At 45.4% G+C, this 18,527-nt stretch overlaps 1 protein-coding gene across 2 annotated transcripts in view; it reads left to right on the top strand.

Moving 5' to 3' along the window:
- KREMEN2 (kringle containing transmembrane protein 2) overlaps nt 1–18,527 on the top strand; it is a 190,645-nt gene that overhangs the window by 98,384 nt on the left and 73,734 nt on the right. The window contains exon 2 of one of the 2 annotated variants that reach the window (XM_030210191.1): nt 8,053–8,224. The exons of the other annotated variant lie outside the window; for it this stretch is intronic. Within the exon in view, the coding sequence (XP_030066051.1) occupies nt 8,053–8,224 (172 nt within the window). The remainder of the gene's footprint in view (nt 1–8,052; nt 8,225–18,527) is intronic. 2 annotated transcript variants of the gene reach the window in all.

Below are 18,527 nucleotides of genomic sequence, written 5' to 3'. Positions count from 1 at the left end.
ACAGGTCCAAAACATGTGGTCCAAACCAGCCAGGGGTTGGGCACATTTTGCATATACATCATCCATCCGCATGGAGGCCCTAAAGGCTCTGCGAGGAGAGATGTACATTCGCATTAAAAATTTGTATTGGATTTCTTGCAACGTCACATTTTCCACCCATCTCTGCATCCCCAAGAGACAAATCTTCAATCTATCACTCTGGAGACCCACCGCCAATTCTTTGTTCCAGAGGTTAGCTAAATTATCATAATCCACCTCACCCAACTGCTCCCGTAAAGTAGCATGATAATATTTAAGTGGGACCCTTAATTGTGCATCTAACCCTAGTATGGTAACTAGCGTTTCCCATACCTTTGGTGTTAATGTAGAAGGCAGAAGAGACCTTATGTAATGGCGTAGTTGAAACATAGATAAGAAGTGGAAACCCTCCATCCCATATTCCACCCGGAGTTCATCCTGGGATTTAAGTGCACCACTTTCGTTGTATAACTGGTATAAATATTGTAAGTTCCTAGTCGACCAAACACCAAAGCCCACCGATGTAGATCCCGGGGGGAAATCCCTATTACCCTGGATTGGCAACAGTGGGGAAGATTCTGCAGATAAGCCATAAAAACAATAGATCCATCACCATGCTTTCCTCACAGGCAATAACAACGGTGCAAAAACCCGGGGCGTAGACACCTTCCCCGGTGCCACATGTAACCAAGCACTAAAATGGGAAGGGGCAAACAGTCCCACCTCCACCCTGGTACACGTGAAGTAAGAAGATCCCCGGAACCAATCTGTAAGATGGCACATGTTACTTGCTATCGAAAAAAGCTTTACATTCAGCAATCCCATTCCCCCCCCCCCCCCCCTGCGCGTGGCAGGAACAGCTGAGAGGCTGTCAATCGTGGCTTTTTGCCCTGCCATATAAAAGGTGTCACCAACCGTGTCACCCAATTTTCATCTCTTTGTTTAAGAAAGATAGGAATCATTTGTAACATATATGTCCACTTAGGCACCAGTATCATATTGTAAAGGGCAATTCTACCTAAGAGGGACAGCGGGAGCGAATGCCAACTCTGCAATGTATGGCGTGTGCATATTCGTAGGGGTTTATTTATTTTTATTGTTTGCATTTGTATCCCACATTTTCCCACCTCTTTGCAGGCTCAGTGTGGCTTACAATAAGATATGAATAATGAGAATACAGTTGTTACAAATTGGTTATGGGTTACATTGTACAAGTTATGCGAGATAATCGAATTATCATTAGGAATATCACAATGGGACATCAACAGGGAGACTTTGGGAGGAGACAATGGGAAGCTTAAGGGCAGTGTTAAGACACAGAGGCACATGGTGTACATATTTCTGTAAGTATATGTATGAGTAATGTGGAATTAGGGGGGATGAGAGATCATAAGTGGATGTGTGATGCATTGATGTAAGTGAGTGTGGACTCTATGTGTTTTGGTTTTTTCCGTAAATTGTCTCAAACAGATGGGTCTTCAGTAATCTGCGGAAGGATGCTTGTTCGTGGATCGCTCTTAAGTTGCATGGCAGTGTGTTCCAAAGCTGCGTGCTCGTGTGAGAGAAGGTTGTCGCGTGTAGCGTCTTGTATTTCACGCCCTTGAAAGTAGGGAAATGGAGGTTGAGGTATGTTCGGGAAGATCTCCTAGCATTTCTGGGTGGTAGGTCAATCAACTCGGACATGTAGGCTGGGGCTTCGCCGTGAATGATCTTGTGGACTAGTGTGCATACCTTAAAGGTGATGCGTTCCTTCAGTGGAAGCCAGTGTAGTTTCTCTCGTAGTGGTGTTGCCCTTTCATATTTTGGTTTTCCGAAGATGAGTCTGGCTGCTGTGTTCTGGGCTGTTTGAAGTTTCCTCAGTGTTTGCTCTTTGCAGCCTGCGTATAATGAGTTGCAGTAATCCAGATGGCTGAGGACGAGGGATTGCACTAGGTTATGAAAGACGAATCTTGGGAAGAATGGTCTTATCCTTTTCAGTTTCCACATGCAGTAGAACATCTTCTTAGTTGTGTTGTTTGCGTGGGTTTCAAGTGTTATGTGGCGGTCGATAGTGACTCCAAGGATTTTTAGCGTTTCTGAGATTGGAAGGTTTAGGTTTGGTGTATTTATCGCGTTGAATTCGTTAGTGTTGTATTGGGAGGTGAGTACCAGGCATTGAGTTTTTTCTGCATTTAATTTCAGACGTAATGTGTCTGCCCATGTGTTCATGATGTGTAGGCTTTGATTGATTTAGTTGGAGATTTCTTTGATGTCTTGTTTGAAAGGGATATATATTGTCACATCATCAGCGTATATATGTGGATTGAGGTTATGGTTTGATAGGAGTTTTGCTAGAGGGATAATCATTAGGTTGAAAATAGTTGGTGAGAGAGGTTCTACATTCACCTCATACAGGCTGGTCAAGTCTGCTGGGATCAACACTCCCAGATATTTTATGGGGCCCATGGACCACGAAAGGGGGAACTCTCCCTCCCAAGTCTCCCTAATTGAACTCTGCACAGGAAAAGCCACAGACTTCTGTAAGTTAAGAGTAAACCCAGAAAAATAACCAAATTCTCTTATAGTATCCAGAAGATGAGTGAGCGACTGGCGAGGGTTCGTCAAGGTCAGCATAACATCATCTGTGAATGCTAGAGTCTTAACCGCAAACGTGGGAGTTTCAATTCTCGAAATTGAATAGTGCGCAACAATGGCTCTAAATAGAGCAGGAACAGCAAGGGGGAAAGTGGGCACCCCTGCCATGTCCCCCTGGCTATCTGGAATGAAGATGAGCGGAGACCATTTATTAGTAAGGAGGCCCTTGGCTGAGAATACAGTGCTGTAATTGCGTGCACAAACCAACCCTTTAGACCCACATAATCTAAAACCCCAAACAGGTAGTCCCAACTGACCCTGTCAAATGCCTTCTCGGCATCCAGACTCACCAACAACAGAGGTTCGTCTAGGAGGCGGCTATGGGCAATGGCCATACAGACTTTACGCACATTCAAAGATGAATGCCTACCCCGAACAAACCCCACCTGTCCCTCCCCGATCAAAGTGGGGACTCAGCCGCTCTGCTAACACCCTAGCTAGTATCTTTAAATCCACATTAATAAGGGAGACGGGTCGATAGGACTCTGTATACTCTGGATTCTTACCCGGCTTTGGAATGAGTGTGATCCAGGCTTCATTGGTGCCCTGTGGAAACCTGACCTCTGCAACTGAGGATTCAAAAAAAGAAATCAAGGCACCACATATCTGGGGCAGCATACACTGCTAATACTCTGCGGTAAAGCCATCTGGGCCTGGGGCAGTACCCCTTTTCAACGTCTTAACCACCCTCTGTATTTCCTTAGCTGTCAAGGGGGAGTTTAGCTGCCCTACCACCTCTGCTGATAATCGCGGGATGCCTAAATCTTCCAAGTAATCTACTAATGAGGGGCCACTCTGAGTGTCTGGTTTATCATATAAAGAGGCATAAAAATTGTGTAAGATCTGCACAATATCCGCAGACTGGACCTCTCTTGTGCCGTCCGGTCTCACCAAAGAAGCGATGAATCTGTTCCCCCCCCCCCCCCAAGTCTTCGCTACTCTGGCCAGCAGCTTCCCTGATCTATTGCCAAATCTATGAAAGGTGTAAGCGCGATGAAAAAGCTGTTTCTTAGTTCGTTCGTGTATTAGCGAGTTTAATGCCGCAAGCGTCGACACCATCTCCTCTCTAAGTCCTGGGCTAGGTGTCGCAAGATATTTCCGTTTTGCTATTTTAAATTTATGTTCCAACTGGACTATGCCTTGTACTAGACGCTTTGCCCGTGCACACATATAGGAAATGATCTCCCCTTTCATAACCGCTTTCGCAGTTTCCCAGTATAGAAGAGCCTCCTCCTCATGGCACTCATTTGCCTCTGCAAACAATAGCCATTTCTGTCTAATGTGTTCTTGGAAATGGGCATCTCCTACTAAATATGCGGGAAATTTCCACCGATCACCCCCTAATCTCGCCACCCCCAATTCTATATCTACCCATATCAGGGAGTGAGCTGAAATCTCTAGTGGTCCAATCTCCGCTTGCACGATCTGTGGGAAAAGAGCTCCAGCCGTTAGTATATAATCTAGTCTTGACCAGGTGCCATGAGCTTGCGAAAGGTGGGTGTAGTCGCGCACATTGGAGTTAACCAGGCGCCAAGGATCTGCCAGGTTCAGTGCTTTACACAGATATTGCAACCCTCTGCCCCTACCCATTGCTGTCCCCGTAGAGGGGGGTCGACCGATCTTGCTGCCCATCCATCACCTGATTGAAATCCCCCATTAAAAGCCAAGGGGCGGTTGAGTGGCAAATGCCCAAACACACTATGTGCTGAAAGAAGGAGTGGTCATACACATTCGGACCATACACATTAAGCAGGAAGATCTCCTGCCCCATTATGTTTAAATGCAGCAATATATATCTCCCCTGACTGTCTTGCGCCACCACTCGTGCTTTACATTGCAAGTTTTTGTGAATAAGAATTGTGACTCCCCCCTTCCTTCCTAGTGCCGAGGAAAAGAAGCATTCCCCCACCCATCGTTGCTTAAGCTTTAAATGTTCTGCATCAGACAATTTTGTCTCTTGTAAGCATGCAATCGAGGCCTGGTGACATTGCAAGGCCGTTAAAATTTTTGCTCTTTTTATGGGGGACCCAATACCAGATACATTCCAAGAAATTAGTCTAGGCGGCTTCATTTAACCCGGTTCCCAATACTTCACCTCTTTGCTTTTCAGGATCTTAAAGACCAATAAGGCCCCCGGGCACCCAGCCTTCACCCAGAGGTCACAATCCTTCAATCGCCCACCGCAGTGCGCAGCAATCACAACTCCGAACATTATTCTCACTTGTGGCAATCCCTCTCCCCTCTCCCCCCACACTACCTTCCCCACTAACCCTCCCGCTCCTCCCCCACCCTCTACCCCCCCTTCCCCATTTTCCGCCTTGGTCCCCCTCCCCCACCACACACCCTCCACTTAACTATCCCCATGCAAGCAAAATCACAAAGTGCTGTGGCCCCCGCCCCACCCTCCACCTCCGCTTCACAGATTGTAACATACATAACTGTCATAGCTCAAAAGTTACCAGCTAGCACCTCCGCTTTACATATTATAACATACATAACTGTCATAACTCAAAGGTTACCGGTTAAACAGCGCAACCTCCACTTTCAACAAACAAATGCGTGTTCTATAATTCCAGACGCTAAATGTCACCACATCAGGTCGGGCTCTCTGCTCCTTTCAGTTCTCGGTTCAAAAACTGCAGGGCTGTTTGCTCCGATATAAAAGAGATCCATTTCCCTTCATGCTGAATCTTCAGGGTAGCCGGATACAACAACATAAAGCGCATCTTCCTTTCCACCAGGGCTGTGCAGACTCTGTGGAACCTCCACCTCTTCTCCTGGATGCTAGCCGAATAATCTTGAAAAATTCGTACCTGAGCGCCGGCGTATGTTAAAGACTCTCTTTTCAGGTGGTAGCCTCTGAGGATCTCTTCCTTGTGAATGTAATTGTGAACTTTGAGAATGATTACCCTGGGGCGCTGACTGCCTTGCTGCTGCCGCCCAACCCTACGGGCTCTCTCAATGCAGAGCAGGCCACAGCTATCAGGTAGGGCAAATTCTTTTGTCAGCCACTCTTATTTATTTATTTATTTATTGCATTTGTATCCCACATTTTCCCATCTATTTGCGGGCTCAGTGTGGCTTACAATACATTGTAAATGATGGAAATACAATTTGTTACAGTACGATTATGGGTTACATTGTGAAGAGTTATGGGAAGACACAGTCAAAGTCAAAACATCATTTGGGGAATAGAACAATGGAATGTAACAATGGGGAAATGATAGGGCGACAAACAATAGCAAGAGAACATTAGGGTATAACAATTTTATCTGTGGGTAGAGTTTTAAATGTGGTGAAAATACGGGGGAAGAGAATTCAGAAGAGAGTGTATTGATACATTTCTATTAGTGTGTATGGACTTCATGTGTTCCAATAGAGTGCTCAGGTTCTTGTCAGGGAGAGACTCCGGTATCCCCACCAACCGAAGGTTGCTGCGACGTGCTCTGTTTTCAAGTTCGTCTAACTTTGCTGCTTGCTGGGCCAGCTGATCTTTCAGGCCTGCTATCTCCGGCTCACAGCTCTGCCAGGAGTCTTCTAAAGCGGACACCCTCTGTTCTGTCTCCGCAGTGCGATTCACCAGTTCCGCCATCTGCCCATCTAATTTGCTGAATTGGTCATCCATCGACGCAAATCGGGGCTCGAGCGCTGTTCCCACGACAGCCGCCAGCTGTGTTACCTGGCGTTCCGAAAACTCTGCCTCGCTACTCGTCGTTCCGGTCGCCATCTTTGAATCACTGCCAGACGCCGCCAGCATTTCTTTGTCGTTTTTGATGCTTTTTCACGCGGATCCCGGCGGCATGGATATTAAATATTTGTCCATACACTGCGCACAGCAAGTGGAAGTCCGGTCACTCAATTTCGGAGGGTTTTGAGGATTTTAACGGGCGAAGATCGAGCGGGGACCCCGAAGCAGCGCTAAAGCGTGGCTACTGCTCCCACCGCATCACGTGACCTCAAACCCCATTATTCTAAAAGGCACATTGTGTTAAATCCATTCGACCTCTAAATTGAGGCCATATGGGGCCACCGTACCCCATGTGAAAATATATCATTGTTCAATGGCTAACAAGCAAGCACTGACATCACCACCTCTGCTCGAGGGGGAGATTTGAACCAGTACTGCACAATGAAGCTGCTCAATGGAATGATTACATTCATTCCAATGGGCCACTAAATGATTTAATTGAGCAGAGGTGGTGATGTCAGTGCTTGCTTGTTAGCCATTGAACAACGATATATTTTCACATGGGGTACGGTGGCCCCATATGGCCTCAATTTAGAGGTCGAATGGATTTAACACAATGTGCCTTTTAGAATAATGGGGCGTGGTTCAGCATGTCCGGTATATAACCCCGGAAGTATATGTCAGTGCAGTTAACTCAGTGGAGCGGTCCCGGACTAACGCCTATATGAGTACCCTTCGGGCAAGTAGCCGAGTACAAGAATTATAGTAAGTGATGTATTAAAGCATTAAGTGATTGTTTAAGTGATATGCTTTAAAGTGATATGTAATTTGACAGTGATAGCACTATTGTGGTTTTTAGATTAACGGGTGGTTCCTCCTGAAGAAGGAAAACGAAATGCGGTCCAGCATCGGGGAACCGTGGTTTTGAGATGGACTTGATGTGAAGTACCGCTCACCCAGTACCTATAAGCTGGTTATTATGAACGCCTCAGGACAACGTGGTGGTTCATTTATGGAGCAGCATTGTGGTTGAATATTAATAATACGTCATTAAGCTAATGGTTCAGTGGATCCATTAGCAGTTTGAACAAGACGGGACAATCACCAAGGCGCTGGTTCAACCAGTTTGCACAACAATTGGTTGTGAATTCAGTAGTGATCTATATGATATGGCTTAATGTTGGTTAACTGGACACATATAATTCACACAGATTTTTTCTGTGTGCAAATGATATTGCCAAATGTGTTTTTCGCTATATTATATGATTTAATTTGTATTTCAATTATAAGGTACAGAGGGTGATCGGTGAATGAATGTGGAAGAGTGACTGTTTCATTAGTTTAATGATGTTGAGTGCTGATTAAAGGCACAGACGATGTAATAAAAGCATTTTGATATAAAGAAATATGTTGGAGACATGATCTTTTATACCACGAGACATGTCTTATACCATACAAAAGATTACTTGCAGCAATAATGTACTAAAATAAGAAAGGTATGTTTGCCTATGGGAGAGAGGTGTTGTTGAGCAATCTGTTTGGGTAAGTCTACCTATTTTGTGTTTTATGGAGAACAATGTATATAATACCACTATCCAATCTATTCTGTCATCTGGGACTACAAATAAAGCTATGTAAATATTTTCAACATATAGGAACATGCAGCATCACATAGTGTGAACTACTGTCTCTGTTCTCTGGTGTTTCCCCAGTTCCCTCAGAATGCTTCAAAGTTAATGGGGCTGACTACCGAGGAATCCAAAACCAAACTTCTCTGAGGAATGGACGTCCATGTCTGTACTGGGACCAAACACACCAGCATGCCTACAACACCGAAAAGTATCCCAATGGAGAACTGGGGCTTGGGAACCACAACTATTGCCGGTAAGGGGTATAGATGCCTAAAATATTTGAAAGGTTTTTACAACAAACAATATATTCAAATGGGGAACTACAAATACTGTTGTAAGGGCCCAGGGGCTACAGTAAGTCCAGCTGTGCTACAAAATGAAGTGCAATTTTGGAATATTGCACTTGTAGAACAGGAGCAAATGCAGGTCATTCTTGCCCCCTTTGGACTTCACAGATGAGTAAGAAGCAGAGCGGTCAATGGAGGAATGCAGAGTGCAGGGCAGGGATGGCTACTTTCCTGTTTATTAAAAATATTTTAGTGTGAGCTATTGTAAAATAGCATGCAATAAAATAAATTGAAACAAAACAAAAACCAAATCAATAAAATAACTCCCTTTCCCTCAAACAGTTTTTATAGATCAAGTCTCATTACAGTCTTCACTGTACAACCCAACTAGATGACTATTGTCATTGAAAATAGAAGAACAGTACTATCAAAGTTCACTGCTATATATTAGGTATGAGCCAGCACTACCTCCACACATAAGATCTTAGTGTTCACTGTTCAAGATTCCTTAATCAGAGATGCTGATATATTTCAGTATTTCTTTCCATCCGTCTCTAGATTTCAGCTGGAGTAAAAGAAGAGCATTATGGTCCTACCAGAGGCATATCTGGGAGGGGAAGAGGGCACAAGGGGAGCAATCGCTCCCCCCAAATGGATTTCTAAATAAAATGGTGCCTATGCACCATAGGTGTCACTATGCAGTAGCAAGCACCACCTCCACAAAAACAGCTTGCCACTAATCATTACCTGTCTGGCATCGCCCCGCCTCCCATGGGTTCTGCTATTTTTCTCCCTTCCCAGTTCCAGCTGTTTCCCTTTCTTCCAGGCTGCTGGCAGCATCACCAATAAAGACATGCTGCATTCGGCTGGTCTCAGAACCTTTCTCTCTGCAGCATCCCGCCTAAGTGGAACAGGAAGTTGTAGCAGAAAGAAGGATTCCGGGGCCAGCTGAAGGCAGCATGCTCTCATTGCTGATGCTGCCGTCAGCCCAAAAGAGTGGAGAACTGCAGTGCTTGCGGAGGAGACCGAGGGAGAAAGATAGTGGACCCATAGTGGGAGGAGGGGGGCGATGATGCCAGACAGGTAATGATGGGTGGCAAGCTGTTTTTCTGGAGAGGCACTTGCTACCCCATAGTGATACCTATGGTGCATAGGCATCATTTTCTTTAAAAATCCATTTGGGAGGACCAGGAAAGGAAAGAGATAGCGGACCCTATGGTGAGTCGAGGGAGAGAGAGATGAATGTGGGAAAGAGGAACCTGAATTATAGCTACGTAATGCAAGGTTCCACGCTAGGAGTCACTGACCAAGAAAGGGATCTAGGCATTGTCGTTGATGATACATTGATGATACGTTGAAACCCTCTGCTCAGTGTGCTGCGGCAGCTAAAAAAGGAAATAGAATGTTAGGTATTATTAGGAAAGGAATGGAAAACAAAAATGAGGATGTTATAATGCTTTTGTATCGCTCCATGGTGCGACCGTATTGTGTTCAATTCTAGTCACCACATCTCAAAAAAGATATAGTGGAATTAGAAAAGGTACAGAGAAGGGCGACAAAAATTATAAAGGGGATGGGATGGCTTCCCTATGAGGAAAGGCTGAAGCGGCTAGGGCTCATATGATAGAGATCTATAAAATAATGAGTGGAGTGGAATGGGTAGACATGAATCATTTGTTTAGTCTTTCCAAAAATACTAGGACTAGGGGGCATGCGATGAAGCTAACCCCGATATCACCCTCACACGACCCCTTCAGAGACTCATCCCCTTCCTTTAGGAAGCCGTCCAAACCTATTTTAAACCCAGCTAAGTTAACTGCCTTTACCACATTCTCTGGCAACGAATTCCAGGACGGGATAGGAGACTGGAAAAGGAGAGAGAGGGGACAATGGGAGGGAGATGGGAAAAACCAATAGGAAGATAAAAAGGAGACTAAAGACTAGACAGTGAGAGAAAGGGATAATGAGAGAAAATCAAATGGGAGGACATAAATGCAGAGAAGAGAACTGTGGGGTGGGGGAGGGGGGAACATAAAATGAAAGATCAATGCCAGACAGATGTAGAGAAATATATCTATCTACTTATCATTTCTATAGCGCTACAAGGCATACGCAGCTCTGTACACCATACACAGAAGACAGTCCCTGCTCAAAGAGCTTTCAATCTAGATAAGACAGGTAAACAGACAGAACAATTAAGGGTAAGGGAATAAGAGATGAGGATAAAGGACAGGGTAAGTGAGTTAGGAGTCAAAAGCAGTGGTAAAGAGGTGGGTTTTGAGTTTGGACTTGAAAACGGCTAAAGACGAGGCTAGACGTACAGGCTCGGGAAGACTATTCCAGGCGCGAGGTGCAGCAAGATAAAAGGAACGGAGTCTTGAATTAGCAGTAGAGGAGAAAGGGACGGATAAGAGAGATTTATCTACAGAGCGGAGTACTTGAGGGGGAACGTAGGGGGAGACAAGAGTGGAGAGGTACTGGGGAGCAGCAGAGTGAATGCAGTTATAGGTCAATAGGAGAAGTTTGAATTGAATACGGAAATGGATAGGGAGACAGTGAAGTGACTTAAGGAGAGGGCTAATGTGGGCATAGCAACTTTGGTGGAAAATGAGTTGCGCAGCAGAGTTTTGGATTGATTGAAGAGGAGAGAGATGGCTAAGAGGGAGTCCGGTGAGGAGTAGGTTACAATAATCAAGATGAGAGGTGATAAGAGTGTGGATAAGGGTTTTGGTAGAGTGCTCAGAGATGAAGGGACGGATTTTGCTGATGTTATAGAGAAAGAAACGACAGGTTTTGGCAATCTGTTGAATGTGAGCAGAAAAGGAGAGTCAAAGATGACCCCAAGGTTACGAGCTAGTGAGACAGGGAGAATGAGAGTGCCATCCACCGAAATAGAGAAAGGGGGGAGAGGAGAGGTAGGTTTAGGGGGAAAGATGAGGAGCTTGGTTTTGGCCATGTTAAGTTTCAGATGTCGTTGAGATATCCAGGCAGCGATGTCAGATAGGCAGGCTGAGACATTGGTCTGGATGCTGGTTGAGATTTCAGGGGTAGAGAGGTAGATTTGGGAGTCATCAGCATAGAGATGGTATTGAAAGCCATGTGAAGATATCAGAGAGCCAAGGGAAGAAGTATAGATGGAGAACAGGAGAGGACCAAGAACAGAACCCTGAGGTACACCAATTGGTAGAGGGATAGAAGTAGAAGAGGATCCACCAGAGTGTACACTTAAGGTGCGAAGCGAGAGGTAGGAGGAGAACCAGGAAAGAACAGAGCCCTGGAATCCAAATGAAGGTAGTGTGTCAAGGAGTAGGCTGTGATCAACAGTGTCAAAAGCGGCGGATAGAAAGAGAAGGATGAGGATAGAATAGAGACCTTTGGATTTGGCCAGGAACAGGTCGTTGGAAACTTTAGTAAGTGCAGTTTCAGTTGAATGAAGAGGGCAAAAGCCAGATTGGAGTGGGTCAAGAACAGCATGCGATGAGAGAAACTCAAGACAGCAGCAGTGAACGGCGCGTTCAAGTAACTTGGAAAGGAAGGGGAGGAAGGAGATGGGTCGATAGTTGGAAGGACAGGTAGGGTCAAGAAATAAAGGAAGACAAGAGGAGAGGAAAGTGTATAATGTTAACACAAGAAGGAGAGATCAAGTATATAATATCACGTTCATTGTTGATTTAATCTTGTATTGATAGTAAATGTGACTGTTGAGCAGACTGGATGGACCATTCAGGTCTTTATCTGCCATCACTTACTATGCTACTATGTCAGAAGAAGTGGAAAAGCCAACCCAGAAAGAATTTAGGAGAAGACTGACACATGGAAAGTGGAAAAGAGATTGAGACCAGCCTAATTATAGAAATAAAATGCCCAGACTATAAAGGTAGAAAAGAAAACAATTATTTTTATTTAATACTTTTTAAGGACTGAGATGTGCCTACTTTGTGAAATGCACATTTTTTTCCCCATTGTTATTTTGTAAAGTACAGGAGAAAATACATTTCTGTTTTTCTTTTACTAGTATTGTATGTCTGGGTTTCTTGGGCCGGAGGTGGGGGGGGGGGGGGGGGGGGGTCTTCATTTCAGCTTTTGTCTACATTTTATTTTGTGGTTCCCTGTGCTGTATCAGTTGAGCATCTGTCCAATTGAGGTGCAACCGAGATGAAGGATTCTGGTAGCATGTAGTGTCTGTGTAGGAATCTGTAACACAAAATAGGTAGACTTACCCAAACAGATTGCTCAACAACACCTCTCTCCCATAGGCAAACATACCTTTCTTATTTTAGTACATTATTGCTGCAAGTAATCTTTCGTATGGTATAAGACATGTCTCGTGGTATAAAAGATCATGTCTCCAACATATTTCTTTATATCAAAATGCTTTTATTACATCGTCTGTGCCTTTAATCAGCACTCGACATTATTAAACTAATGAAACAGTCACTCTTCCACATTCATTCACCGATCACCCTCTGTACCTTATAATTGAAATACAAATTAAATCATATAATACAGCGAAAAACACATTTGGCAATATCATTTGCACACAGAAAAAATCCGTGTGAATTATATGTGTCCAGTTAACCAACATCAAGCCATATCATATAGACCACTACTGAATTCACAACTAATTGTTGTGCAAACTGGTTGAACCAGCGCCTTGGTGCTTGTCCCGTCTTGTTCAAACTGCTAATGGATCCACTGAACCATTAGCTTAATGACGTATTATTAATATTCAACCGCAATGCTGCTCCATAAATGAACCACCACGTTATCCTGTGGCGTTCGTAATAACCAGCTTATAGGTACTGGGTGAGCGGTACTTCACATCAAGTCCATCTCAAAACCACGGTTCCCTGATACTGGACCGCATTTAGTTTTCCTTCTACAGGAGGAACCACCCGTTAATCTAAAAACCACAATAGTGCTATCACTGTCAAATTACATATCACTTTAAAGCGTATCAACAATCACTTAATGCTTTAATACATCACTTACTATAATTCTTGTACTCGGCTACTTGCCCGAAGGGTACTCATATAGGCGTGAGTCCGGGACCGCTCCACTGAGTTAACTGCACTGACATATACTTCCGGGGTTATATACCGGACATGCTGAACCACGCCCCATTATTCTAAAAGGCACATTGTGTTAAATCCATTCGACCTCTAAATTGAGGCCATATGGGGCCACCGTACCCCTTGTGAAAATATATCGTTGTTCAATGGCTAACAAGCAAGCACTGACATCACCACCTCTGCTCGAGGGGGAGATTTGAACCAGTACTGCACAACGAAGCATGAATGATTACATTCATTCCAATGGGCCACTAAAGGATTTACTTGTTTATTAAGACGCAGGTTGCTGATATGCTCAGCCAACCTGTTCTTAAGTTGTCTTTTAGTGTGCCCAATGTAATAAAGATCACATGGGCACCTGGTGCAATATACAACACCCTCACTAATACATGACGTGTTCTATCTCAATACAAATTGTTTATTAGTATGAGGAATAGTGATCATACTGGTATCCCAATAATAACAACAATATACTCATTTGCCACACGGAGAATCCTCCTCGACCTCTCCGCCGCTTTTGACACTGTCAATAACAACTTACTTCTTGCCACACTGTCCTCATTTGGGTTCCAGGGCTCTGTCCTCTCCTGGTTCTCCTCTTATCTCTCCCACCGTACCTTCAGAGTACATTCTCATGGTTCTTCCTCCACCCCCATCCCACTCTCTGTTGGAGTTTCTCAGGGATCTGTCCTTGGACCCCTTCATTTTTTAATCTACACCTCTTCCCTGGGCTTCCTGATCTCATCCCATGGCTTCCAATATCATCTTTATGCTGACGACACCCAGCTTTATCTCTCCACACCAGACATCACTGCGGAAACCCAGGACAAAGTATCGGCCTGCCTATCCGATATTGCTGCCTGGATCTTCGCCTCTCCTGCCACTCTCTATCTCAGTTGACAACACCCTCATCGTCTCATCTGCCCGCAGCCTCGGAGTCATCTTCAACTCCTCCCTCTCCTTGTCTGCGCAAATCCAGCAGATAGCCAAGACCTGTCGCTTCTTCCTCTATAACATCAGCAAAATTCGCCCTTTCCTCTCTGAGCACACCACCCGAACTCTCGTCCACTCTCTCATTACCTCTCGCCTTGACTACTGCAACCTACTCCTCACTGGCCTCCCACTTAGCCATCTATCTCCCCTTCAATCCGTTCAGAACTTTGCTGCACGTCTTATCTTCCACCTGGACCGATTTACTCATATCACCCCTCTCCTCAAGTCACTTCACTGGCTTCCGATCAGGTACCGCATACAGTTCAAGCTTCTCCTGCTAACCTACAAATGCACCCATTCTGCAGCCCCTCCTTACCTCTCTACCCTCATCTCCCCTTACGTTCCTATCCGTAACCTTCGCTCTCAAGACAAATCACTCCTTTCAGTACCCTTCTCCACCACCACCAACTCCAGGCTCCGCCCTTTCTGCCTCGCCTCTCCCCATGCTTGGAATAAACTCCCTGAGCCCATATGCCAGGCCCCCTCCCTGCCCATCTTCAAATCCTTGCTCAAAACCCACCTCTTCAATGTCGCCTTTGGCACCTAACCACTATACCACTATTCAAGAAATCTAGACTGCCCCAACTTGACATTTCGTCTTTTAGATTGTATGCTCCTTTGAGCAGGGACTGTCCTTCTTTGTTAAACTGTACAGCGCTGCGTAACCCTAGTAGCGCTCTAGAAATGCTCCCACGTGCATAGCTCCCTTACTTTGGGAGCTGAGCCCCCCAACCCCCCACCAAAACCCACTACCCACAAATGTACTGCACCCACTAAAACTGCTCCAGGGACCTGCATACAGCCTCTAGGACTTATTGCTGCTGTATAACTTTGGCACACCAGTTGACACCTGAAGACTAATCTCTTTGAAAAAGTCCTTTATTTGAATAAGCACGTTTACTCACAGTTAACTGTAGATCAGAGGTTGTGCCCACTGGCAAAGAGTCACCTGGTACTAAGATTAGCAGTAGGTCAGAGCTGGCACAATGGTGTACAATGCCCTCTTTCAGCACCATTCAAGGTAAGAACTACATTCTCTAACGTGGGTAACACAGGAAAGGGAACTAAAACTGGCTTACAAAAATGGCCACCACCGCATTGACTACAACAGGAAACAAAACAGGGCACACTCTGACCCAGTAAGCAGGGGGAAAGCACCAGGGGAGTAAAGCCTACCAACTACCAATACCTACACCCACCACAATGCATTGCTGATGGGGGTTTTTTGGTGGGGGAGGGTTAGTGACCACTGGGGGAGTATGGGGAGGTCATCTCCGCTTCCTTCCGGTGGTCATGTGGTCAGTTTGGGCACCTTTTTGAGGCTTGGTCGTGAAAATAAAAGGACCAAGTAAACCCGGCGAAATACTGCTTAACGCCGTATTTTTTTTCCATTATCGGTGAAAGCCGGCTATCTGGTAGCCACGCCCATACCCGCCCATGTCCCGCCTTCGCTTCACCGCCGACACGCCCCTTTGAACTTTCGCCGGCGAGGCGACGGGAAAACGGCGATGCTGTCAAAAAAAGCAGCTTTTGATTATACCGATTTTGCCGCTTTTCTGAGATCGCCGGCCATCTCCCGATTTGTGTCGGGAAATGGCCGGCGATCACTTTCAATTATGAGCTGGATAGCCATACAAGTGGAAGGGGGGGGGGGCATACATGTGGGCAGAGCATGTGCAGGACATGGGTGTGTCCTCACTTATGCACGCAACTTAGAGAATATTGTAAGTTGCACAGGCTAATTGTTGCATGAAGGCATGCCCATTTATGCCTGCTGTAGAGATAGGGTAAGTGGGCATTCCTATATTTAGGCACACCAATGCCATTATAGAATAGATGCTCCCTGTAGAAATATGATTTGACACCTAGAATTTTGACCGAGTCTCATAAAGGGATTTGCATATCATGTATACAAGGTAGTCATGGAAGATATGGGGACCTATATAATGGAAAGAAAACAGCAATAGTTTTGATAGCATTTAATTTAAGGCTGTTATCTGAGAACCAGTTAGCAATAACATTTAGCTTGTGAGAGATGTCAGTAATAGTGTGATTTGACCTTGAATGAAGAAAGAAAAGGAGTTGGGTATTATCTGCATACATATAGAAAGAAATACCCAGGGTTTAAATTAGGAGAGCCAAAAATATGTGATAGGTCCCAACACCAAACCCCAAGGGACTCCACATGCCAAGCTATGTTTTTTAGATGAAGAATCAGACCAATGAACCTGAAAGGATCTATGCTGCAAATAGGAAACAAACCAAAATAGTACAGCTCCTGAGATGCTCAAGTCCTTCAGATGATTCAAAATAATAGAGGGGCTAATGTGGTCAAAGGCCGTGGTCAAGTCAAGAGATATGAGAAGAACCTCATCACCTCTTTCAAGCATTATGTGAATATAACTCACCAATCCAAGTAGAGAAAGTTTGGTAGAATAATCTTGTTTGAATCCAGTCTGGTAGGGATGAAGGACATTTACATGATCAAGATATACTGTAATTGAAGCTGCTGAGCTACAAGTTTCTCAGTTACTTTTGATAGAAAGGTTGCTGAGAGACTGGATGATAATTGATGGGATCCGATAGGTTTCCTCGGGTGTCTTTAAGGTGGGGGAAAACAATAACTGTGCTCCAATTGAGATGAAAAATCCTTTTCTAAAGGCTAGAGGAGATAATGCAGTGAAAAAACTGCAAGAAAGAAGCATGGACTAGTTTTAAAGAATGGAGGTTGGAAATGGATCTTATGGCACAGTAGTAGAGTTTGTGGTCATAATTTCTTTTGATATTTTGGGATGGGTTTCTCCAATGCAGAGGAGAGAGTAGAGGACCACACTGATACTTTAAGAAATTATTAAAGATACACTTGTTTATGGAAATGTTTTGAGGCAGGGTAGTATGTACTACCAATTTGTATGTGTAGAGAGATGGGTGAGCACAAAGCAACATTGGACTTTTTGTTTTATTATGTATTTTTTCTGGTTGTTGTGCATGATAAGTTTTATGATGATGATTATGTGTGCTGTTCTTTTTGATTATCTATGTTTTATGGAATCCACCTAGTTAATAGGCAGAATATCTCTCTATATAAAACGCACCTCCAACGTTCTAATGAAGCCTCTCTTAGCAAAGTGAAGGGGGTGAGATCGCATTGTGTCTGCCCCGCCCACGCGTCAAACGTGATGACGTCGAGGGCGGAGCAATGACACAACCAATCGCATCGCTCGGCAGCGAAGCGTCAGGGAAGGAGGCGGCGCTCTTGACGTCTAGCCTTCCCTTCGCTGTGTTCCGCCTTCTTCTGACGTCAAGGATGACGTCAAAAGAAGGCGGAACATAGCGAAGGGAAACCTAGACGTCGAGAGCGCCGCCTCCTTCCCTGACGCTTCGCTGCCGGAACCGCCACGGAGGTAAATTTTACAAGAAGAAAAAAAAAAAACCACGCATGTTGGGGGGACAGAAGAGGGTGGCCAGTAAAGTACAACAATGGGAGCGGGAGGGCAGGGGAGAAACGACAGCATGGATGCGAAGGGGGGGGGGGGAGAAGAGGGCGGGCCAGGCTGGGACATGGGAGAGAGAGGAGCATGGATGCGAGGGGGGGGTCATGGAAGGGAGAGAGGGGACTTGCTGGAAAAGGATGAATGGAGGCGGCAGGGGACAGAGGAGCATGGATGGCCATGGATTTGGAGGGGAGGGCTCAGGGAGAGAGGGGAATTGCTGGAAAGGGATGAATGGAGGGGGCAGGGGATAGAGGAGCATGGATGGGCATGGATTGGGAGGGCAGGGCTCAGGGAGAGAGGGGAATTGCTGGAAAGGGATGAATGGAGGGGACAGATGGGCATGGATGGATATGGATTGCAGGGCAGGCCTCAAGGAGAGAGGGGAATTGCTGGATAGGGATGAATGGAGGGGCCAGGTGACAAAGGAGCATGGATGGGCATGGATTGGAAGCGCAGGACTCAGGAAGAGGGGAATTGCTGGATAGGGATGAATGGAGGGCACAGATGGGCATGGATGCATATGGATTGCAGGGCAGGCCTCAGGCAGAGAGGGGAATTGCTGGATAGGGATGAATGGAGGGGCCAGGTGACAGAGGAGCATGGATTGGAAGGGCAGGACTCAGGAAGAGGGGAATTGCTGGATAGGGATGAATGGAGGGCACAGATGGGCATGGATGCATATGGATTGCAGGGCAGGCCTCAGGCAGAGA

The sequence above is a fragment of the Microcaecilia unicolor genome, chromosome 7 (genome assembly GCF_901765095.1).
Source record: "Microcaecilia unicolor chromosome 7, aMicUni1.1, whole genome shotgun sequence".
Lineage (NCBI taxonomy): Eukaryota > Metazoa > Chordata > Amphibia > Gymnophiona > Siphonopidae > Microcaecilia > Microcaecilia unicolor.
This window is presented reverse-complemented; position numbering and strand designations above follow the sequence as displayed.